At 52.3% G+C, this 23,732-nt stretch overlaps 1 protein-coding gene across 5 annotated transcripts; it reads right to left on the bottom strand.

Moving 5' to 3' along the window:
* Positions 1-1,062: 1,062 nt before the first annotated feature.
* TCOF1 (treacle ribosome biogenesis factor 1) lies at positions 1,063-23,038 on the bottom strand. Of its 5 annotated transcripts, none has more exons than XM_052816195.1 (18): positions 22,893-23,038; positions 22,221-22,276; positions 18,886-19,028; positions 18,054-18,160; positions 17,480-17,834; positions 16,554-16,648; positions 15,863-16,087; positions 14,964-15,233; positions 10,636-10,810; positions 10,335-10,471; positions 8,225-8,398; positions 7,499-7,748; positions 7,162-7,250; positions 6,204-6,423; positions 4,526-5,095; positions 2,703-2,803; positions 2,083-2,144; positions 1,063-1,650 (listed from the first exon to the last, which is right to left on the bottom strand). In XM_052816195.1, the coding sequence occupies exons 1-17, from the start codon at positions 23,001-23,003 to the stop codon at positions 2,112-2,114; spliced, it is 3,111 nt and encodes a 1,036-aa protein (XP_052672155.1). In that variant the 5' UTR covers positions 23,004-23,038; the 3' UTR covers positions 1,063-1,650; positions 2,083-2,111. The 5 variants fall into 5 exon arrangements, with proteins under 5 accessions (XP_052672155.1, XP_052672154.1, XP_052672153.1 ...); XM_052816194.1 differs by having other exon boundaries at positions 2,108-2,144; XM_052816193.1 differs by having other exon boundaries at positions 1,063-2,144.
* Positions 23,039-23,732: the final 694 nt, after the last annotated feature.

Raw genomic sequence — 23,732 nt, 5'->3', positions numbered from 1 at the left:
AAGGTGGCAGCCGGAGAGCTCTGCCCTCACCAGCAGAGCCTGGAGCCAGGCTGCACAGCATGGCAGGGAGGATCATAAGGGGATCTGGTCCCTTTTTTCCTCACGTCCTAAACCCCTGGGCTGGGAGTGAAGCGAGGAAACCAGACACAAGACCAATACAAGGTGCAGGGTAGCAGCTGCCAGCGAGGCAGCAGGCTGGATCGACACAGGGTGAGGCAAAAACCTGCTCTCAGCACCTGCCCCTACACAGCATTTAGTGACGGGGGGAAAAAAAAAAAAAAGTATAAACCAACACCAGAAGAACATGCAATGCAAAGCTGAGGAGCAACAGCCTCTGCTTGTCCTTGGGGAGCAGGCAGAAAGCAAGTAATTCTTCCCCAGGGGTTGAAGCGGTTGAACCTGGGTAGACAGTGGGCTCTGCCCCAGTGCCTGCCCTGCCTCCCTGGCCTGGCCTCGGTCACCTCCCTTCCCTTGAAAGCAGCTTGTGCTGGTTTTGGCTGGGGTAGTTAATTTTCTTCATAGTAGCTAGTATGGGGCTGCGTTTTGGATTTGTGCTGGAAAGAGCGTTATATAATTCAGGGATGTTTTAGTCATTGCTGAGCAGTGCTTACACAGAGCCAAGGCCTTTTCTGCTTCTCACCCCACGCCACCAGCGAGCAGGTTGGGAGGGGACACAGCCAGGACAGCTGACCCCAACTGACCCAAGGGATATCCCAGAGCATACAACATCATGCTCAGCATATAAAGCTAGGGGAAGAAGGAGGAAGGGGGGCCATTCAGAGTTAGGGCATTTGTCTTCCCAAGTAACTGTTACGCATGATGGAGCCCTGCTTTCCTGGAGATGGCTGAACACCTGCCTGCCAATGGGAAGTGGTGAATTAATTCCTTATTTTGCTTGGCTTGTGCACATGACTTTTGCTTTACCTATTAAACTGTCTTTATCTCAACCCACAAGTTTTCTCACTTTTACCCTTCCAATTCTCTCCCCTATCCCACCAGGGGGGAGTGAGTGAGTGGCTGTGTGGTGTTTAGTTGCTGGCTGGGGTTAAACCACAACACAGCTGAAGAAAAATCTCACCGTTCTTTTTTTTTATTTTGTATTCCATAAAAAAAAAACCACAAAAAATTACGCCGCCTTGGCCAAGAACAGCTGCTGGACACAGCTGTTCAGTGCAACTCCAGGGACACAATAATCACTGCTGTCAGTGTTAGAATAAAAAGTAAACCCAAGAGCTCTCTTCCATAGTAGCAAAAGGACTGACACCACAAATCACAGAAGGGGGGGGCAGGGCGGGGGGAAAGGTAAAAGTTTCTCTTAAAAATATAGCTCTGTGATGAGAAAGAGATGGCTGGGTGTCAACTAGGAGGAAAGCAGTTTATGCAAGCTGGCTCTTCTCTGGTCAAACTGCCTCCTTCAGTTCAGTTCTTGTGCAACAGGTGAGCCATTGGGAGGGGCAATAAACATGTCTCTGGGCCCCAGCAGGGCAGGAGGAGGCAGAAAGTTACACTGCTCTGCTCTAAAAGTCACAGTTAAAAGAAGTTATAAATTATTATTTAAAAAAAAAAAGTTGGAATTCTCCTGATGAACTTCCTTTTCCTCTCTTCTGTTTGATCTTCACCCATAAATCCTTAATCACAGGGATGCGGTACCTTTGGGGAGAGGAGTTAAAAGAGTTAGGGATGGGAAGGAGGAGAACAGCCTTACAGCTGAGCAGAGCAAGGGCAGAGTCATCTGGTCCACTTCCAGGTGGCTACAACATCACCATCTAATCCACATTACTTTTCCAAGCTCCCTGTGGTCAGCAGGGACAGACACTGCCAGAGGCCGCTTATCTCTGCTGATGACAGAGGACAGCAACGTCCAGGCTGGACATCCAGTTCTCAGCAGCTAAAGAGTTGAGGTCAAACACATCCAGAGAAGCCAGCACACTGCTGCATGACTTTCCTTACACCGCTCCACTCCCTGGCCCTCTAACCTAAGGCCAGGCTGACTCAGTGAGCATTTAGAGGGCACACCGTCTTCCCAAGACTGGCCCAGGAGTACTGAATTTGGCCAAGGTTACCGCCGTTCAGAGGTACCACCTGGTAGTCCCCACAGGCCATGTACCTTCTCACAATCCTTCAGGCTCAGCTGTTTTCTTCTTCTAAAATGAAAAGGGTGAAAAATAAATCAGTATCATCTGCACCACAAACATGAAGGACCCACCAAAGCCACAAGCCACAGAGGCTTCTTGGCTACCATCTCTACAGGCACATATCCATTATGAGGAACACCCTTTAGTCTCCCTCTGCCCCCCTTCCTAGCCTTTGGGATGGGATGCAGTAGCCTGCCAAGTCCTCAGGAGCTTCAGTTTCTGCTGAAAACAACTAGATGAACAGACAGCTGAAGAACAGCACTTACTCCTTGGGCAGATTCTCTGCCACCAAAAGGGCCCCTGGGTTTGAACCTTCCAGGAAAAGGGACCTCTCCTGGGGGAGTGATACAGGAACAAGCCCTTCTTCGAGCCACCCCAATCCCAATCAACCAAAGGTCAGGGTGTCTGAAGACTAGCCACAGTTAACTGCAGCCTCCTCTGTACTGCCAGCAAGGCCAGGACACGGCTCTGTTCCTCTCCAGCCTGGCATGCTGCAGGGATGAGCATCACAACTGAGGTTCAGAACAGCTCTCCCCATGGTGCCCCATCCCAGGGTCTTGTACATACCTTCTTTTTCTTCTTGTGAACCTCAGCGGAGGCATCTGCTATAGGCTCCCCTTCCAAAGACACCTTTTTGGTCTTCTTCTTTTCTTTTCCAGTCTTTTTTTCTGGAAGAGGGAAAGAAAAGACAAGTAAGAGAGGGACTCTGATATTGCTGGCCTCTGAGATGGAGCACAGAGTGGTAGGAGTATCTCCAGTAAGTTTTTGATCACATCTGAACCTAAGCAAGCTTTGCAGAGCAGTAACTGGGTGAGGGCAGAGCCCTGCTACGAGGCAGCTGCACCCAGGGCTGTTTCTCCAGTACCTCTGAGCCAGAGCAGTTTGATCCCACCATCCACGCACACGTGTGGGCAGAATTACATAGGATCCCCTTCCTTCCACCTCCTGCTGCCCACCCACTCCGAGGAACCACTTCAGTGCTGGAGTAGCTGGGCACATGCCAGAAATCAGGGCAAGGGGAGGTACTAACACAGGATGGACACAAGGTTCAGCTCAGCACAACTGCTCCAAGAGGCTCCAGCTCACCCCTGTGCAACAGCCCACACAAGGGCTGACGGACAAGTCTGTCTCCTCCAAAATGAAGGGCTGCATCTCTGCGGAACAGAAAACCCAGCAGATCTGTCCCACCCATTCCATCTCCCCTTTTTTTTAAAAACAAAACCAACAACAACCACCAAAAAATCCCCCTACAAGATCCAGCACAGAACCAGCTCTGATTTGCAAATGCAGTCCACACTGCAAAGAAAAAAAATTGCCTTTGCATTAGGGCAGCAGAGCATTACAGAGAGGCATGCGGACAAGAAGGGGAGGAAACACTCTTAATTGGGAGCAACGAGCAGGAGGCTGGTACCATCCTCCTCTTTCTCCAGGGGTTTGAAAGCAGCAGTAATAGCCCTGAGTCAAATCTCTTGAATGAGCTGCTCCCCATGTTGCAGCACAGACACTGATCAGGCAGGGTCAGGAAAGGGCAGTGTCGCCCCACGGGAAACAGCAGTGGCTGACACAGCAGATGACAGCGCAGATTTCAAGGCTGATCTCTTTAAAAGAGGCTGGCAGCAAGCGGCCACATTCAGGAAGCTCTAACTAACACAAAGCCCCACGCATGTGAACGCTGGGATTCCTCTGCCATGCCCACAGCATGTCACGGACCTTCCGCCTGCCATCCCCAGCCACATTTCGCCTTAGCTCTCTGCTAGCGCGTTGTGTTTGCCACAGAGGAGCCAGGGCAGCCGGCTGGGTTAGCAGAGCTGTTCTGTGCTGCAGACACAGAGCAGGGCACCATGCAGAGTGCAGCAGGCAGAACACAGGCCTCGTGGCTTACAACTAGCAAGAACTCTCCCAAGCCCAGCGCAGGCGGGCAGGCCATGCGAGGGGGACAAAGTGGCCTCGGGAGGTTCAACGCAGCCTCACCTCAACCTTTTGACAGCCCTCAGCTAGACAGCTGTTTCCAGCCAGGATAAAGGCCAGGAAAGGAGAAAGCCCTGGAGGGACAGGTCATGCCATAGAAGATGCACAGGACACCAACTTGCTCTGCAAGCAGCAAGATCAGCGCAAGCATTAATGCAGTTCCCACTGTGCCAGACACAGGACAGAGGGGCAGGAGAGCCCAGCTTGCTGTCTGCAACACAACCTGGTGCTGAGACTGCAGAAAAACACTGAAGTGGGGTGTTAAAAATCTGGCATTGGCTTTGAGAGGTCCAAGAGGGAAGTAGCCAAGCAGGATGCTAATGGAAAAGTGGGTGCTACTTACAAGGTCCCGCACCAGAGGCTGAACGTGCATCAGCTGCAAGAACCTATTGCAAATGCAGCCCCAAGCCAGGGATGCTTACTTTTAGCTGATTTTTTCTTTTCCTTGCTGCCTGGCAGCTTCTCCAGGTCACCAGCTGCTTTCTTCTTTTTCTTTTTGGGTACTTCTTCATTAGCTTGCCCTTTCCGCTTCTTCTCCTTGGGCTGCCCAACAGCCCCATCTTCTCCTGGCAGTTTCCGCTTCTGAGACGTTTTCTGCTTCTTGTTCTCTTTGTCTTTGCTCTTAGATGTTTTCACAGCCTTGTCTGCTGTGGAGGAAGGTTTCTTCTTTTCTTTCTTTTCTTTTTTCTCCTTTTTCTTCTTCTTCTTCACTTCCAATCCTTCCAGTGTTTGCACTGCAGGAACTTTGGCAGCAGTGGTGACCTCAGTTTCGCTCCCCGAGCTTGACTCCTCTGATTGTGGGATAGAGAACAGTGCATGTGACGCTGGGGTCACTTGCACCCCTTTTGCCCCAACATCATTCTCTTTCACGGCCAGGGCTTTCTTGAGTGGGGAAGGTTTGAGGCTGGCATGACTTGGCTCTGTTTTTCCTGCCACCTTCTCTTTGTTGGAGGCTCCTCCTGTGGCTTCCTGCCCTGGAGGTGGGTTGTTTTCTGCACAAACAGTGAAAAGAGAGAGAAGACAACTCAGGGAGCATTCATTACATAGACCACAGAGTTACTGGAGGATGGAAATATGCATTTGAAGAAGAGCCTCCACAGTCGTCCCCCAAAAGCAAAAAACTTGCTGGGCGTCCCAACTACAGCAGAGCCAGAGAAAGATGCTTCAGCCTTAGATCAAATATCTGGCAAGGGAAGTGGGTGACAACAGCCACAACAGCTTTGGCCATTAGACTACAGGAAACTGTAGTACAAGACAGGTGAGCATAGATAGAGCAGTCCTTCCCCAGGACACCACCCCCAGTAAGTCACGGACTTCCCAAGCTGGAAGGGGTATCCACCCCACCACAGTTAACCATCACCAATGGCTTATCCATCAGCACCTGGGCCTTCTTGAAGCTATATATAGTTGTGACCTCCTCAACAGCCCTTTGCACAACTTAATGATGTGCCCAAGAGGCCAGACCCATTTGAGCCTCTAGAGCGGGCCAGAGTTCACAGCCAGACCAGAGCTCATCTGAAGGTGCCAGGGTCACACGAGAGCAGAAAGACCTTCCAGCTCTGAGTTTTACAATTTGCCAACAAACCAGGGTGATAGGGAAATGGCAGGACATTTCGTTTCTCCATAGGCCTTCCCACTTGCTTCTCCTCCTCTGCCCTCCAGACATGCTACAGAGCCCAGAAAGACCAAGGGGAGGTTTGAATACCAGCATTGTGTAGCCGATGTTCTTCAGCCAGTGTTTAAAACTTCCATAGAATCCATCACTACTGCAGCACACCAATGCAATGTGCGTCAGTTTCAGGGAGAGTCCTACCTGCCCCCATTAACTGCATTAATTATTGCAGTTAAAGCAGAACTTGGAAGAGGCAAGGCACAGAGCACAGAGCCTTGCAAGCCAGCCAGCACAAGAGGGGCGTTCAAGGAAGAGAGGGCTGTGTCATGGCCAGGGCAAGCCAGCAGACGGCAGCAGCACTTCACACTACTGGGCTCTGTGGTGGAGACACACTGGGAACAGGGCCCCATCCCAGTGTCACCCTCCCGTGCCAGCACAGCTTTGCTCCTGGGCCAAGCAGATTCCCAGCCTTGCCAAAGGAGACCCACCTGCTTTGTGGTTTGCAGCCACCTGGTCGATGTCTGTGTCGGAGTCGCTGCTGGAGCTGTCGGCTGGGGCTGCTTTCACAGAGGCCTTGGAGAGGGAGTTTGCAGCAGTCATGGCTGCTTTCCCTTGTCCCACTCTGCCTACAGGCTGGGGGGGAACCGTCTTTGGTGCCTGGGGTGATGCTGGAGTCCTGGAGAGGCCCAGATAGCCTGTGAGGAGGGACTGAAACAGCAGACACTGAGGAATCACAGCAGGGCAGCCTCCCACAGACCAGACACGCAGATCTATCTCTGCTGCTATTGCCCCCATACTCCAAGTGAAGGGCCCACCTTTGGCCACCCGCAGAGTGATCCTGCACCACTCAGCCAGCCCTGCAGAGAGGCCAGGGCTGCCAGGAGAGGGGGCCAGCACTGACAGACACTGGCTGAGCCGACAGCAGCAAGAGCTGATGGCGAGAGGTTCTCCTCTTTGTTCTCGCCCAGTAAAGCAGGCTTGGGGGAGGCTCCTGGCCATTAGCATGCACCCAAGCACAGCTAATGCACTGCAGATGTGCTGCACGCCCTGCATGTTACTTACAAAGGGAATTTAATGGCTTGGACACGGGTTAAGTTACAAATAAAAGTGGGGAAAGAAATCCTGCTGCTATTGGCACTATGCACCAGGTCTCCTGGTTTAACCCTTGCAAGGCATCACCTCCTCCCATCCCTTCCGCTGGGGAAGGCAGCATGAGCCCTGGACCCAAGGCCTGGCTGCCTGGGGAAGCATTCCAGGATCAAAAGCCTCTCTCTGCCCCCACCAAAAGGCCCTGCTCACAGCACTGCATGGGGAAGCCCCTGCTTCTGTGCTGGCAAACCCACTCGGGACCCCATTTGCTATGGCTGAGAATTCAATCCTCTCTCTGTCCTACTTAGGAGCCAGTTGCAAGACCCAAGAGGATCCCAGCCTGCTCAGGTACCATACCTGCGACGCTGCCTCCTCCTCCTCCTCACTGGACTCCGATGAGGAGCTGTGGTCTGGCTGGGTCCCTCCTGGTTTCTGCAGCGAGCCTGCTGGAGGAGCAGAGTTCATCCCATTAAAGCCACCACGGTTGCCTGGGGCTAAGCTCACCTACCCAGCACAGTTACTGCCACTGAAAGACCTTCTGACTCCAAAGAAAGGAGAGCTCTGCCAAGCTGGAGAGGAGGAACCCCTCTCCAACCACTATGTGAAAGTGACACACCTCCCATGGGGCAACGAAACGCTGCCCCTACCCTGGCCTGGCCAGCAGCACTGAGAGCATCTTCTTGGCAGAACTGACCAGGTTTGGGGGTCTGCTTGGGTGTCTCCTCCTCGTTGCTGTCTGAGGAACTGCTACTGTCCGAGGTCTCCTCTGCCTGGGTGGGTGGCACAGCCTGGCTCAGCCGGACATCCTGCGCTGGCTGCAGGCCTGGCTTCCTCGACTTGGCAGTGGGAATTCCCAGGAGCGAAGCAGCCTGCAGGGCAGCAGTGTTGGCCAGAGGAGCTTTTCCCACAGGAACCGTTTGCTTTAGGCAAGGAGGAGTGGGGCCCTAGGGAGAGGAAGATGAAATACATCTGGAAGGAGGAATAACTGCTCATGCCCATGAACTATAAGACACAGCCCAGAGCAGATGGGCTTGGACCACCTTGGCCCTTCTTTAGCTGTACTGTTCCAATTCATGTCAAGGTTAGCCCAAGAACCTCTCATGCAGGGCACAGAGACCCCATATCCCCCCAGCGCACAGATGAAGCAGGCAGCTGTGGACAGGCAGACAACTCCGGACTGTACATGGCACGGCTATCACAAAAAAAGGAAGAAAGCAGCCAGCCAGCTGGGAGGCAGGAACAGCAAAGGTACCAGGTCTACCCTCTGCTATCTGCCTCACCTTATGGTGTGGTAACAGTGGTTAAAATAGAATGAACACACTCCCTCGGCTGGGGACACAACATCAACCTCAGACTCCAGCAGACCCATCTGCCCACTCTCCCCAGGGAAGCTCCCCACTTTAGTCTCCTCCATCATTACCTCTCCCACCAGCACGTCGTGCTCCGAGGAATCGCTACTCGAGCTCTCAGACACTCTGCTAACTGGAGGGACATCAGGTGCTTTTATCCCCTTCCCCAAAGGCAGCGTGGCATTAGCCTTGGCAGCCACTGTGCTCAAAACCTTGGTCGCTTTGATGTTCTGCTGGAGCAGATACTAAAATAGATGAGAAAACAAATCAGAACAGAGCACAACTTGGAAAGAAGAGACAGAAGCATACACCAATCCAACACTAACTCCTGAGCCCTTACATCATTTTCAGCACAGCACCAACACACTTTTTTTTTTTTTTTTTTCCCCCCCTTTACAGGCCCCTGTGAGCCTCTGAGCAGGACTCTGGCACAGGTAGAAGCACAGAATTGAGGGCCAGCACCCCGGGAGTGCCTAAAGCATTAGCTCAGTGCCCCAGAGGTGCCCATCCTGAGGACAGGCAGGCAAAATGTGATGTGCTTGCAGGCTGTGAGATCCCTATGCATTGCAGCACCTGCAAGACTGCAGTTGCAAACCCTACTTTGCAAAGTGGGCACTTGGATTCCAGGATGTCTCCTACACTCTAAAAATCACACATCGAGAGATAACTGGCAACAGAGATAAAGCACAGACGCCAACCACAGGGCAAATCTGCCTTCAGGTCCACAAGCAAGCCACAGATTAGCAAGCAAATTAACAAGAAGCAATTTTGTTGCCTCACATTTGAAACCTCCCATCAAACTAAACGTAAGAGGGGTTAAAAATAGAAGAGCCGGGGGCATGGAAATGAGACACTGACATCAGGTCCAAGACACAAATGCCAGCAGAGGAGTGAGCAGGAGCAAGAAGGAGTGCTCAGCCTCCTGGTTTGTGTTACAAACGAGGCTACGTGAGCAGTCCTCCCTCTCCAGATCTCTGACAAGCTGGGCCTTTGTGGGCTGACATTTCCCTCACACAACATCTGGCCTTCAGAAAGGAAGGCAACGCTCCACCATGCAGAGAGCTGCCAATCTGACGTGAGCTCTCAGCCGTCTTGCACAAAGCTCAAGTTACAGCAACTGCATTATTTTATAAAATCTTGGTACTATAAACACGCTTTAATCAAGGACTGCTCAGGCTGGCTGCCTGCCTGCCCACCAGGTGGGGGGAGGCAGCCTTTCCACTGGCCACAGCATCAGGCCAACATGGGGAAGTGTTTCCTTGAGTGCACATAATCCCGCTCTTCCAGCAAGGGTGCTGGCCAGACAGGAGACACATATGTGCAGGACAAGAAGGGCACTTGGCCACTAAGCCCTGGGCTCAGAGCACCAGCCAAGCCACCACCATGTAGGAATGGCAGCCATGTTCCTCAGTCAATGCTTCTTGATGTGCTTTCTTTCTTGGGCTCAAACTGCAACAGAGGTGGAGAGACACCCAAGTGAGCTTCACACCAAGGCAGTTCAGGCCCTAGGGAGCTCAGCCATGGCCCTGTGGGACTGGCATGGAGGCACAAAGAGACATGACATGAAGAGACTCAGGTGAGAGAGCTGAGATCAGCTCCACAGCATTCAGCAGTGCCCTCGGCGCCACTATGGGGTCACCTCCCTTCTCCAAGGCAGAAGTCTGGCTCCTCCAGCTGAAAGGCAGCAGGACCACTGTGCTACCCTTCAAGGCAGATCCTTCCAGCCTCCCCAGGGCTTGTGAAGGGGAAGTCCAGAGAGCTCCAGCTGCACCCCACACCCAGCGGTTTGGGAGGAACCAGGGGGCGGGTTGCCTTGGAGCTACCCAGCTCATGGAAAGACTGCCTGCAAGGATTTGGCTGCTGTTCCAGTCTAACTCCCCAGAGGAGGGCAAAGGGGACATAGTCCCAGAGGAGGTCTGGGCTCGTGCGTCTACTCATGTTCCTGCCAAAACATTCACACCCTCCACTGCTCTCACTGCAAGCTTGCTGCAGCTGAGCCGTGCACCCAGAGCCAGGGTCAGCAAGACGCGGGGACACTGCCAAGAAAACCTGATCCAGCCAACAGGAGGGCCCCTCTCTGCACCACTCATCACCCACCCAACTACCACCTCACAAGTCCTGAGGCCTCCTGAGCGTGCAGGACTAACAGCACCCGCACCCAGCAGGTCAGCAGCTCCTTACCTGAGAAGTAGGGACTACTTCCTCCTCTGAATCTGACTCCTCACTGGAATCATCGCTGCTGTCCACAGGTGGAGCGGCTGGTGCCGGTGCCGATGCCTTCTTCATGTTTGCTGTCTGGGGCACAGCACTGGTTTTCACTGCAGGAAAAGCATAAGAGATTGTCACCATGAGAAAGAGTTGCTCTCTGTGGCTGTCCAGAGCAGAAGCTATCATAACAGTCTGGGCCGTTCCATATGCAGGGGAGAGAAGGAAACCCATGAGAATGCAGATGATTGATCCTGGCCACTGCCAGGAGACTTACCAACTTGCGGAGGCTGTGTCTGTGCTGCAGGGGACTCCTCTTCACTGTCAGACGAGCCACTGCTCCCACTTTCTGAGGGCTGGCTTTTCAAGGTGCTTCCCACTGCTTTTTCAGGCGGCCCAGCTTTAGCAGCCTGGCTCAGGTTGGGAACAGGCCCAGGCTGTTCTGTTAACCTCTTAACAAAAAAGAAACAGGCCCAGAAATGTGGTATTAGTACAGGTGTTGTTTAGGAGTTTAAGTGCAGTTTCAGCTCAAGTTGGGTTTTGTTTTACCCTAACACAGCTGTTACTAACACTCACTCCATACTTGGTGTGTCAAGATTGAAAGGGGCTTCAGTTACTGCCTGGACTGAGCTGCAGAAGACACATATCATTGCATTTAGCAATATGCTTTTGACAGGAAGCCTGAGCATGTTTTACCACACGAGCACAAAGTGCTAACAGCGCTCATAAGCTCATAACAGCAATTCCTGGCTGAGGCCGAGACACTGGCTGGACAGGAGCTTCAGGACAGGAGAAGCACTGCAACTCCAAGACCCGCATTCCAAGGAAGCCTCTCATTTAAGCATGACCTGCCCCAGCTTGGGGAATCAGTAGGAGCTGGGAAGCCTTGTGCCAAAACACTTGCAAGATTCAGAGACAGTATCAGAGCAGCTACATCCTAGAGCTGCTGGAGAGCTCAGTGTAGACACACGGCTGACACAAGCCCTTGGGAACACAAAGGGCAGGCAGAGACAGACAGGGACCTGCCTTGGCAACTGATCTGTCAACAGGTCTAAGAATTTAGAAACCTCCATACAACAACCCCCCCCCGCAACTCACTTGGGCTGTGCCTTTCTACAGCACCCATCAACACTCTGATGTCCCAGGACAGGCCACGAGCCACTGCCCCAAGCAACTAGTGTGTCAGCACTAGGAGGCCACAGTTATCACAGCACCAGATACACAATGGCCAGGTGAGACGATCTCTTCCCGGCCCCTCCACCGGTTTGGGTCGAGGGCCGCAGACACCCCTCCTGCATACTGCTGAAGGCTAGCAGTGGCAGAGGGAGAGGGAGCACTTGCTGAGAGATCTGGTAACTTCACCACCCGCAGATATTCTCCAGGCTCGCAGTGCTCTGCACCCACTCAGTTTACTCCACTCATCGCTCATCTCCGGGCTGCTCTGCCAAAGAGTACATCACACTTGCCAGGGCAAGCGGACCCCATCCAACCCGCACGTGATGGCAGCCCGCTTCGGCACTCCGTCTCCAAGCCTCCCGCAAGAAGCCAAGAGACTCCTGCCTGGCTGCACAGCCCCTGCCACCCGCCTCTCCCAACCCTGCCGTGCTGCTAATGCAGCAATACTCTCTCAGACTGCAGCTGAGGACCAGGAGGACTTCAGCAGCACCGGCTCACTCAGGGGCTGCTCTGGGCCAGCAGCCGAGAGCACCAGCCTAGCAGTCTCCTGGGAGGATGGATCTTACCATGCTTCCTGGCACAGCCCCACCAAGGGCTGCCACTGGGGCAGTGTTTATCATCTCCAAGCCAAACACTAAACAGACAACAGCATCTGCATGTTTATCCCATTACAGAATAGCTCTCTGAACAAGCCAAGCACACTTTGACTCTGCTTAGAGAAACAGAAACCTCCACAAGCGCTTGGGGAGAGGGGGATTGCAAACCTCACTTGTCTGTTTTGTTTTGATACCAGTGAGTCACTATCTCCAGGAGAGAGGCCAGATTTGCAATGCTGAAGAGAGAACTACTTGAAGCAGACACAAGAATTCACACGCTCTACTGGAACGCGCTAGCTCCTCTCCCTCTTGTCCCAAGCACTGCTGTGCAAGGGAAGAGTCTACCAAGATCACAGCCCACTCGCTCACTTTTAAGACCTTCATAGCAATGGGACTGGCTTCTCCCCCTACTCGGATGTATGGCACAAGGGCTGCTTCGTTTCCTACCTTAGCAAGAGATTGGGAAAGAGCTGCCATACAGAGGCATCCTCACACAGAAAGAACATAACAGCATCCACAGAGAAACCACCCTAAGCTTTACACAGCCTCGAGACTCCTCAGATGTTCCTGGGAGGAGGCCAAGGTCCCTCCATCCACCTCATCTCCATCACTGCCAGATGGCTGGCAGCCATCACGTCCTATGGCGTGGCCCCAGGTGGGATCAGGCCAGTAGCGTGGCTGAGTTACACCCAGGGAGCAGGGCAACACAGGCAGAGAGCTTCTGACAACTTAAGAGTCACAGGTACTGAAGTAACTCAGAGAGAAGAAAAATAATTCAAGAGGAAATAATTTTTCCTGCTCCCTCTCCAGCCCCCAAGCCAGGAGCTGCCTGCAGCTCAGTACAAATGTGATGACTCAGCTCCTGCACAACCCATCTGCCACTCTGCTGGGTCCATTCGCATCATGCAGCGCTGCATGACAAGAGGGGGAAACAACACTGAGCCACGTGCGCTGAGCACGTTGTAACAATGACACTCCATTGCTGTCTGTGCGCTGTGGAAGCACTGCCAGCGTATCAGGACTGGGACCAGAATCTCAGCTGTGTCACAACACAGCAAAGGTATGACTGTCACCTGCAAGGGAGCAGGGACAGGTTTCAAGGAGGGAAAGAGACCCTCCATCTCTTGGGAGATTTGGCCTCTCCCCACAGGGCCTGCGGTCTAAGATAAAAACTTACAGGCACAACTTCTACCAGTGCAGCCTGCACGAGTTTTCCTGGGATGCTCAAGGAAGACACAGTTTCCCAACACACGCATGCATGTGCATCTCATGCCCAGTCCTGGTAAGCAAAGCCGAAGCCTGTCCATAGGGCGCTCGAGTGCCATCTTTGGCCCAAAACGTCCAGGAAAGAGGAAGCAGAGCAGAATTAGCAGTTCCACAAGAAAAGCAGCTCACAGCATCTTTAAGGTCAATCCAGACTGTCGTCCATCACCATCCTTCCCCCCCAAAATATGCACAAACACCTTGTCAACTTCTTTGACTAAATATTCCTGAGTCTTCAGGGGTAAACATACTAATTAAGCAGTTCAATTTAGGCATGATGTTCATTTTAATTGTGCTAATCCACCCCCACAGGGAAAGATGAAGCAGCTTTCAACGCTCTGTATCTGTTTGGATCTTGCACAGAAGCCAGAGGAAGTTGCAGGATACAGTAAGTCAGTGGTTAGCATATGCCCAAGTAGCAGATGGTGAGGATGAGCTAAGAAGAGTTTGACTGGGAGGACAGGACTGTGGACACAGCTAAGCCTAATGGTTTATCTTCAGGCTTCACTCATGGTCTCTGCCTGTAGGCTACTAACATGGGAAGAAACAGCCTGTTTGGCAAAAATAGAGCTCCCTCGATGACGAGCTCTTCCTTGCTGACTGTGGCTGTTGAGGGGTAATCGCCAGTTTGCAAGAGGGAAGATGCTGAAGTGGTTAAATAGCTGTCGGCAAGACGGCTACCTGCTGCTGCCAGCTTCAAATCAACACTGTGGGGAACAAACCTACCCTGGCATGTCCTTCACCTACAACCCTGCTAGAACAGACGAGTCTGGATAGTTTTACAGTGGGACCCCTTGGCACAGCTATCAGAATAGCTGCTCCTGCCACCCAGAGCTGAATCTTCACATATAATCGTGCAGGAAGAGAGCAGTGCAGAGCCAACTGTTAGAGATGCGTCCCCCTCCACCCACCTTAGCAGACCAAGGCTATAAAGACAAAAACGCAGAGCCTCTCCGGCTCCTGCCTGTCAGTAGTGAAAGGACGTGTTGACAAAGAGCCTCCTTGCAAGGACACGTGAGGCTCTGCCCCCGGCTTCCCTTCCTCCCTTGCAGAGAATAGCTGCTATCTCCAAAATGCTGCTTTCAGGGCACTTTCTGAAGGGCTCTGGCAGCTCAGAGTCAATGCAGAAGGTCTCCATACAATGTGCCTAAGGATGCTCTCAGGAAGGGATTTGCTTCCCTATGAGTTCAGCCACTTAAGTCTGAGTCCAGTCTGAGTTCATGGTCCTTCTCTCAAGAGAGGTCTAAACAAACCCTCACAGGAGAGCCAAGGCCAAGCTATCTGTGACCCCGCACACAAGGCCCACTCCAGAGGGGGCAAGGCATGAGTGGAGTGAAGCAGTTAGTATCAAATAGGCTACTCCCCACCCTCCTCTGGTACGGCTAGGTGAGAAGAGTTAGGCTATACTTGTTTCCAAGTAGAAAGACAGACCTTCCTTCTCTGAGGGGCAGAGGTACAACATACTACATGCTACTGGTGTTTCAAGGAGATCAGTAGTAGCATTTAAGGGCTAAACAATTGTCTTGCATAACCCATGCCTTAGCACTGAGCCGAAAGCAGTATCACCTACCTTCTGGCTGATGGGCACAGGGAGGTCCTCCTCTTCACTGCCTGAGGATTCAGAGCTCTCCACTAGCTTCGTACTTTCAGCAGGCTTCGTTGGAGCAGCAGTCCCTCCTAGTGTGGTTTTGGCCTGCTTTGGCACTGCTGCTTTTGGTGCTGGCTTCCCTTGGGACAGTGGAAGTGTTTTTGCTGGAGCTGCTTTGCCAGAGAGCGATGCTGCTGGTGTAGGTTTCACTGGGGATGGGATGGCCTGGGAGGATTTTGGAGGTGGCTTTGTCTGGACAAGACAAGAACAGCATGAAACAAGGCAAATCCCACAGCAGCAGAATTCATTTGCTCAGACTGTAATCAAGGGAAGAGATTTCAGAGCCCCCTGGGAATGGCAAATGCTGAAGGAAGATTAGCAACTGGCAGGACACAAGGCATCCTTTCATCTAGCTGTGTGGGGATAGTCTCCCAAGATGAGAAGGCAAGACTAGACATTCTTCATCAGCCTGCTGATACTACCAGTCCCCTCCAGTGAGGTACATTGCAGCACTTTGCACTCTCCACAGCAGGGAAGCTAAGCTGCACTACAGTTTGACAAATTAGACACTATTTATTGCAATTTATAGCTAAGAGGCAAATTCAACCATGACAATTTGCCTCTTCAGGTGGGAAAAGAATTGCTGGGGGTTTTTTTATTTAAGAGTACTGATGGATTTTTTTATTTTTTTTTAAGAAAGGCACAATGGCTTGAGCTCAGAGCAAAGACATTGAAGTGCCTTTAAACACCCCATGCCTCTTTCCTCCCACCCCCAACGTGACTTTGCTATACACTACATGCATTTACAAAATTTTCTTTTCACTACAATTCCTAGCTGTGGAGAGGCATGCAAGGAGAGACAGAATCTCGGATATACACACTTGGGTTACTGATGGAGGTTCCTCATCTTCGCTGTCTGATGAGTCGCTACTCTCTGATGTGTCATCGGGCTTTGCAGCCCCGGGAACCGTTGTGGATGTGGGTTTGGCCTGGTTTGGTGCCAGTGCTGTTTGCCTCACTGCATTCTTCTTGAGGGACACTGGAGCAGCAGGTGCACTTTTCACAGGTGCTGCATTAACCTGCGCTGTTTTCACAGCTGGTTTTGCCTGGAAACAGGGGGAACAAAAGGGAACAGGAGAAGCAAGTAACATCTCAGAAGAAACCAGTTGAGAGCTGGAACTTCACGGAATCTGTTTTAAAGAAGGCTACCTTGCTGACTTTGACCACGATAGGCTTGTTCAGACCCATGGGCTGTGGAGTATCTGAAGCAAGCCACCTTCTCCACGGCAGTGCCTGACTACATCTGTGGAACTGCACAGCAATCACCTCCTACAGATCAAAGGATCTCCCTCAACTTCAGGCACTAGGAGGAACTGGGGTGGAATGGTTGATGCTGGCAAGAGTTTGTGGGGTGCTCAGCCACACAGCGTGTCTCTCTGGCCTTGGGTTTGGGGATCTCACACACCCAGGGAAGGGGGTGTTGTCAGACTACAGCATTGCAGCATTTCCTTTCTCCTTCAAGGGAAGGGTAGTGATTTCCTAGAGACAAGGACTCTGGGTTGGAGAGGTTACCTGGACCGCTGGAGTTGCAAGCTCCTCCTCAGAGGATGTCTCATCACTTGATTCCTCACTGCTGCTCTCAGCAGCCCCAGCTGCCTGCTTCGGCTCTGAAACACAAGCGAGGAGATGTCACAGCTGCTGCCTGCTCTGAGCTCCCAGAGCATGATGCTAATGCAGCTTTTGAAGTCAGGAAGACAAAACAAGCCACAGAGAGGGCTAAGGGGATTTGCAGGGAAGAGGGCCTAGCCCTGCTGAAAGCATCAGTGGCCTGCTGGGAACAGCTTCTCCAGAAAAACATTGGCCCACAAATACCACTCCCCTGAGTGCAGGCAGAGATGGGAAATCCTTCCTGGCCACCCTCTGACCCTATGGGGACCTGCCCAGCCACACACAGCTCCCTGCACAGGCACCCAGCCTGGCTGGACCTCCTCTGGAAAAGAGCCAAGAGAAGGACCATTTTCAGAGCTTTGATGATCTATTCCTCACTCTCTCCCCCAACACACACACTTCAAAGTAGTAAAAGATTTCCCTAAAGACTTCAAAACCCCAAACCAATCACTTTGCAATTGGGAATAAAAAGATGCTACAGCGCCTTTCCAAAAAGCTGAAAGCATCTGCAGTATTAGTACTGCATCTCCTCCAGACACGCTACGCTGTTATCTCCAACCCTGTAGTGCTGGGCGCTGCCAGACAGACATCTTAGCACAGAATCTGCTGCTTGAAACAGGAGCAAGCATGCTGGATTCATCCCACAGAGCTCCGGAGCTGGCTGGTTTGCAGTATACTTGCAGTATTCTTGCAGCCTCCCCAAGGAACAAGCATTGCTCTGAGCTTTGCAACGAGGGAACTGAAAGGAACGTGCTGAAGGCATGGCTCAGACCTGATTCACAGCAAAGCTGGAGCACACATGCATCTACCACACCCTGTAGGATCCTTACCCACTATGGGGGCTGGGGCTTTTGCAGTCGGTGTCTCTTTTTCGTCCTCACTCTCTGATGAGGAGCTGCTACTGCTGCTGCTGGAGCTTTCCGGTGCTTTGGTCATTACTGGTGCTTTGCTTTGACCTACTTTGGCTGTGACTGTTGCGGCATGTCCAGGCTTCCCAGGACCAGGCAGTTTCTGCCCAGCCTTGGCTGGAGCTGCAGACACAGCTGGTGCATTGGGCTGCTGCTTATTTGAGACCACAGTTCTGTTCGCAGCAGAAGGCACTGCTGCTTTGCCTGCTGGGGCAGTGGGTTTGTTAGGCGAATGCAGGGAGTTGGCAGTTTTGCCACTCACCACAGCTGGTGTAACCTACAGGAAACAAAAGAAATTAGAAGCCTATAGACAGATGAGGGGCTAAATTGGATGCAATATACCTTAAACAGCAATGTGGCAACCGGGCAAGCATAGGAGGGTCATTTAAATATGAATTCCACCCCAGCCCACAATTCTATACATGCCAACAATTCTGGGACAGTCCTGGCCTCCGAGTACTATCAGCCTTCAAAGCCAAGAGAAGAATTGCCTTACCGTAATTGCAGCTTTTCCAGCTGGTGCTTCCTCTTCTGATGAGGAGTCATCATCTTCACTGCTTTCTACATTCACACCTGAGTTTGTGGCCAGGGAAAGGCTGGCTGCTGCACAGGAGAGCCACAGAGAAATTGTGTGAGCGTCTCTCACATCAATATGGCCTCTGGTTTGCAGGAAGGCCCCAGCAGGCAGGGCCAGGTCCCATCTCCACACCTGCCCCAACACCACTGCTGCTGCCCTTGCAACAGGCAAGTGCTTTGCTCCTCCACCCCATCCTTCTCCCCACCACCAAGACAAGGAACCTGGCAAGATCTGCATGTTTCCAAGGGCTGGTCTACAGCAGATGAGACTGAGCCAAAACGTACCAGACACACAGGTTTTTGTTAGACTATGCAAGCCAACGCCTCCCACGTCAGCTGCACCAGGGATCTATCCCCACCTCAGACAGGGGGCACTGGCTTTCCAGACCAACTAACAAGTCCTTCCTTCACCCACGAAACAGGCCTGCCTTTGCTGGCCCAACACACACCTACGGCCAACTAGACAGTGCTCCACAGTGGGCAGTGCTAGGTTCCCAAGGCTTCATCCAAGTGACAACACCCATCCCTTCCCAATGAATCATAACAGGTTTTTTTCTAGGTTCAGCAGACACCTGTGCTCCTCAGAAGCTCCACATGAGAAGGGGGTGCTAAATTAGTTGTCATATTTTTCTAAGAGCACAAGGGAATAGCCATCACTTTACAAGCATTTTCTCTAGCCAAGCAAGTCGGGCTGCTCCTACACAAGCCTCCAGTCCTTTTCGGTCAACTCCAGGGAGATGAAAGGCTCCTACCGTTTGCAGCTTTCGCCTTCTCTTTCTCATCCTCTTCTTTCTCTGAGCTCTCAGAGCTGCTCACGGGATCAGGAACTCTGATCTTTTCTGGGATGGCTGCCTCCTCATCACTCACCTTTCTTCTCCTGGAATTCGAGGGAGTTCTGAGGGAAGAGATTTTGCATCAAAACGGGGAAAAAATATCTTGAACAAATTGGAATACAATTATTCATCCACTCTCAGGTCAGGCTCCAGCCTAAGGACATGCAGCGTCATTCCTCTACAGCTCCTAAGTGGTGGGAAAAATACTTCCCTAACTTGCGAGGGACTTCACCAGTCCTCCTGAGGCAACTCCTGAGAACTACATATCCTTGCAATACTCAGAGGAGATACTGAATATAGACTTTTTTTTCCTGTGTCCTAGGCAGAGTCTTTCTTCCTTTAGCAGAGAAGTAAAAACGTATATGGTCAGGCTAGTGCTCACCACAGAGCAAAGGCATCCTACAGAACAAATTCCATCTCCGGGAAGTAGCTATAGCCAGTCAATAAATGCAGTCCCAGGGTTAGGGCAGGGATCCCCAAACAGGCCTTGGTATTCCATGAGGCCGTAAGAAGTGAATCTAAAGCCATTTGAACTTGGGCTCACAAGCTAAAAGGACAAAAAAGTCAGGTTGCAGAGAGATTTAAGAAAGGAATTTGCTGGACCTACAGAAGATGTGTTGAAAGGAGGGCAAGAAGAGGCCACAGAGGATAACATTGGCTGGGCACACATCTGTGTGTGACTCACACACGCAATACTTCTAAGCCCTGAGACGCACAATTATCAGAAGCAAAACCCCTCACTTTTGTGCCAGTTTAGATTATTTTATTTGTTCATCTGATTTAAAAATAAGGTTAGTTTAACAATTTGGTCAGCAAAGGTTGTGCTTACAATTAGAGCGTTTTAGTAGCATAGCTGTAACGGCAAATTTTTTGCAAGCAGGCTAAGCTGAAGGCACATTTGCTATTACAAAGTCCTGTTAACTACTCTAATAACCCCTTTAATAAAATAATAGGGCAAGCCACACAGGCAGCTATGACACTGCAACGCCTTCCTGATTCAGTGGCAGCTGACAGCACAACAGAGACTACTGTGACAATTTGTCATGAGTGATCAAGGGCTCAGGAATACCATGTGGGGGAAAACAGTGGTGCCCACAGGCGCTGGCCCTACAGCAGCCCAGAGCATTTGAGGGCTGCAAGGCTCCAGCTGCTCCTGGGGCTGACCAGGTCCAGCTTCCCCCTGCCCCCAGGCACCCTTCCATCCCCTCCCAGCATCCTCCTAGACTAAATGTAGCCCTGGAGGGAGGCCACTCTTAAGTAACTACAAATCTCAACTGTTTTAAGAGTTTCTGAAGGACAGCACCAAGGATGGCCTCAGTTAGATGGGTAAGAGTCACAACACAGTCAGAGGAAAGGCATTTTTGGGCCAAAAGCCCATGAAGCGACAAGACACGAGAATCACAGCTCACCCGCACGAGAGCACTCCAGCTAGGCAGAGCACCTTCTGGATAAACAAAACTACTTGTCAATACATCCCCCATTTTGACTCCAAACCAGGCATAACTCAGGGGGACCAGGAATAAAAGGCATACTTGTGGGACAGGACCACAACAGAAGGCTGGCACTACAGAAAAAGGAATTAGACATGATGTGAGTGCCCTGTTGCCCCTCAAGCTTTGAAAGTGTCTGGTAGGGCTTGCTGTAGCACTGTCCTGGTTTCAGCTGGGATAGAGTTCATTTTCTTTCTAGTAGCTGGTATAGAGTTATGTTTTGGATTTAGTATGATAATAATGTTGATAACACACCGATGTTTTCAGTTGTTGCTAAGCAGCATTTACACTAAACCAAGGATTTTTCAGCTTCTCGTGCGCAGCCACCAAGGCGGCTGCAGGGGCACAAGAAGTTGGGAGGGGACACAGCCAGGACAGCTGACCCAACCTGGCCAAAGGGGTATTCCATACCATGGGACATCATGCCCAGTACATAAACTGGGGGGAGTTGGCCTGGGAGGGATTGCTGCTCGGGAACTAGCTGGGCATTGGTTGGCAAGTGGTGAGCAATTGCATTGTGCATCACTTGTTTTGTATATTCCAATCCTTTTATTATTATTATTACTATTGTAATTATTATCATCACTATTATTTTCTTCCCTTCTGTTCTATTAAACTGTTCTTATCTCATCCCGTGAGTTTTACCTTTTTGCTTCAGATTCTCTCCCCCATCCCACTGGGTGGGGGGGAAGTGAGTGAGCAGCTGCGTGATGCTTACTTGCTGGCTGGGGTTAAACCACAAGCACCCAGGATAACTAGCACAGGGAAACGTCACCATCAATACCCAAGAGAGCATTAAATTGTTAGAGGGAGGAACTGCAAACCTGTTTGTACACTGCTACATCCTCACCTAGATCCAGTCTTTCTCCTGCTCAAGTAAGAAAATCATGGAGACACAAGCACAAGAACCAGGGTAGCACCAAGGCATGAGGCATTCTAGGAGAAGACACCTCTGAAGCAAACACCCATTTTCTGAGGCTGCTGGCACGGCCACGCTGAGGAGTATCTTCAGTCCAGCGCTCCTCAACGTAGGCACAGAAGCCCAGCTCCTCTGATTCCCTGATAACCTGGCTCTGCGGCTGCCACCAGGCCTCGCTGCAACGTGGCACTCCAGCATCAAAACAAAGCAAGCAGTGAGCATAGAAGGTGGGTGCAAATGTCGTTTCACCCCACAGATGGGAAGGCTCCATGCTGCGGACTTTCATGTGGGGCACCCAGTGGAATAACTATGCGGGAAGGTGTTGGGCTGAACATGTAAAAGGTTGGAAGGACAGGCTGAAACCAAGAGACTTCCTCTGAGTCAGAACATACATGATCTATGCCAAGGTTTAACTCCCTGTAAGAGCCTTGGCATTTCAGCATCTGCTCAAATCCTCTGTTCTTGGGTCAATATTCCTGCAAAGCACGTGGCTTTAAAAAGAAACTGGAACAGAATTGGGGAAAAGATTTTTGCCAGTAAAGCATGACTCTGAGCCCCACAATACTCCAGTATTAACCCCAACCAGCAAGAACAGCATCAGCTGCTCAAAACTAGAGTAACAACTTATCTCCAAGCTCGGGAAGTCTTAAACCAAAGTGATTTTTAACACCTGAAACACGTTGGTCTGAAACCAGAGGCTAGGAGGAAAGTCTGCCGAGCACAGTTATGATCAGAAATACTCTGACAACGGGAAGTTCCAGCAAATAAAGATCGCACGTGCCACGCAGCCTGGATGTTAACACAGTCTGGAATCTATTTGATAGTCATTTCCTCCTTCGACTTACTTTTCCCAGTGGGTGAAGATGTCCTCGAGAGAGGTCGAGAGAGAAGGAAGCAATTTCTGTGAAAGCAGAGGGAACACAAGTCAGGCATCGGCCCCGTTTCGGGATGCGACCGCCAGACAGAAGTAGAGACCGCAGGGGACCCTCCAAGAATCCCCAGGAACACGGGAACGCGTCCTCCCCGCAGACACACGCTCCCAGTAAAGCCCACCCCCGCTCCCCGCCGGCGGCCCGCCCCTCTGCACCCGGGCTGCGTCCTCCCCTCGGCGGCACCGGCGGGACTTCACCCGCAGCAACACGTGTTCGGGGAGCAGCTGCCCCCCTCCCGGTACGGGACGGCTTTATCCGGCGGGCTGCCGGTCTCGGCCTTTCCCTCCCGGCCAGCTCGGGGTCGGGCCAGCCCGCGGGCACGGAGGGGAGGGGGGACGGGACACCCACTCGCGGCCGGGCCAGCACGTGGGACCAGCGCAGACCGGCGTGGAGCCGCTGGCCGGCGTGCAGCCGCAGGCCCGGCGACCCCAGCGCAGGAGAACGGCGGGCGGTGAGGGAGCAAGGGGCACCGGGCCCCCCGGCCCCGCCGAGGCCCGGTCTCCGGGGCCGGCCGGCCCCCCCGCCAGGCCTCGCTGCCTCCCCTTCCCCACCCCACGACCCTGCCGGGGCCTTGCTGCCCGTTACCTGCCCGGTCTGCGCCTGGAGCTCACGGGCCGCCCGTGCGTAGCCGCCGCGGAGCAAGTGCTGGTGGATGAGGGCGAGCAGCTCCCGCCCCCCGCGGCCGTCCGCCGCCATGGCGCGGCCCGCTCGGCGCAGCCTACAGGCGCCGCGTGCAGCGCGGCCGCGACGTCACATCCGCTTCCGCCGCGCGGCCTTCTGGGAAATGTAGTACGGGGTGGCTGTGTGTGGTGGTGGTCGTTCCCTCATGGCGGGGCCCAGCCTGGGCCTGGGACCTGTTACACGTTCCCCGGCGGGAGCTGGGGGCGAAGAGAGAGGCAGCGGGGAGGACTGGCCGCTAACGGACGGGGGGTGGGCAAGGTGGTGATTGTTGCAGTGACATCCCCTCAGTTTTCTGGCTGTGAAGGTGGAGGCCTCGCTCCTACAGCACTCCGGAGCTGAATCCTCAGGGCTGATTTAGTGTTGAGTGGACGTTAAGCTGCTTTGAGGAGCTGCTCAGGCATTTTGGGGGCTAAAACAAGCAAAAGGCAAGAGGGAAGAAGGAGCTCCTGACACAGAACAGCTGTTGGAGAGGGGCCCTGTGGCAGAGGGGCTGCCCTGTTACCACTCCCCCCAGCCCCGTGCTGATACTTTCCAGGAAAAAATCTGGCTGCCTTCACTTTGGCAGAGGTTTATTTTTGGAAGGCTTAATAATGTCCATGGTGTGCCCGTCACTCACTCAAAATACAGACCCTTTATTTGTATTTATAGGCAAGATTAAATATAAAACTGGCTGGGTTCCAGCTGGCTCTTGCACCAAACGTCTTTGACACCAGCATCATCCAAAGCTGTAAAGCCACTGGCCAG

This window comes from Harpia harpyja, chromosome 20 (assembly GCF_026419915.1).
Source record: "Harpia harpyja isolate bHarHar1 chromosome 20, bHarHar1 primary haplotype, whole genome shotgun sequence".
NCBI classification, from domain to species: Eukaryota; Metazoa; Chordata; class Aves; order Accipitriformes; family Accipitridae; genus Harpia; species Harpia harpyja.
This window is presented reverse-complemented; position numbering and strand designations above follow the sequence as displayed.